We start from the raw sequence: 894 nt of genomic DNA on the forward strand, positions 1-894 counted from the left end.
CCTGCCTCTCTGAGCAAGATAATGTGAATATCTGAAGAAATACAGCAATTTTAGCTGAATGCACAGTTTAAACATGTCTGGACTCTGCTATATGAGCTACTGTTAGCTGACTGCTTCTTTATTTGCATCTTAACAAAATGAAGCATTAATGGATTTTATTTTCCTAGGAGAGTGCTCCCATCCCTCAGCAGCACATGACTGGCAGTGACCTGCACTGCCATGTGAAGTTCTGCCTCCCAACTCCCTACTGGGCTTTGTGTCCTGTTGTGTGGATGCTTCTCTGAATGCTTTTTTTTTCCCATGGCTGCTTCAAACGCACATCTAGAAGTGAAAGGCATTTACTTTCCTCTTCTTTTTCTCCTTGCAGAAACCACTACCGCTGCAGGAGTGCAGCTGCAGGAGGAGGTGTGAGGAGAAGGTTCTACTACACCCTCACCTTCAGCATCAAGTTCCCTCACAAAGATGATGTCTGCTACCTGGCCTACCACTACCCCTACACCTACTCCACAATGATGGTAATGCTGACATGTCCACCTAGATAAGATAATGGTTGGAGCTGCTTGGCTATGTGCAGATTTTGAGATGACACAGAGGATTGATTTCACACCTCCTCATCCATGGGAGTGCTCAGAGTCAGGTTGGATGGGGCTTTGAGCAACCTGGTCCAGGGGAATGGCAGAGGGGTTGGAATGAGATGATCCTTAAGGTCCCTTCCCACTGAAACCATTCTGTGATCATTGGTGTCATTGCCTTGTTTTGTCAGCTGTAAAGCCCAGAATGCTGCAGGAGAAAAGAAATTTCTCTGTAGGACAAGCTGAGCACAAACCATCAGTGCTTACACCAGTCATAACACAGACCAAAGGTGTCTCCACTCACTTGGGGCAGCAGGATCCT

The 894-nt window shown here is 46.6% G+C and overlaps 1 protein-coding gene across 1 annotated transcript in view; it reads left to right on the forward strand.

The window, feature by feature from the left end:
* AGBL1 (ATP/GTP binding protein like 1) overlaps positions 1–894 on the forward strand; it is a gene marked incomplete at its 5' end in the record, with an annotated part of 203,599 nt that overhangs the window by 15,789 nt on the left and 186,916 nt on the right. The window contains one exon of the mRNA XM_031055887.1: positions 368–515. Coding sequence (XP_030911747.1) covers positions 368–515 — 148 coding nt within the window. The remainder of the gene's footprint in view (positions 1–367; positions 516–894) is intronic.

The sequence above is a fragment of the Geospiza fortis genome, unplaced genomic scaffold (genome assembly GCF_000277835.1).
Source record: "Geospiza fortis unplaced genomic scaffold, GeoFor_1.0 scaffold171, whole genome shotgun sequence".
Taxonomy (NCBI): domain Eukaryota; kingdom Metazoa; phylum Chordata; class Aves; order Passeriformes; family Thraupidae; genus Geospiza; species Geospiza fortis.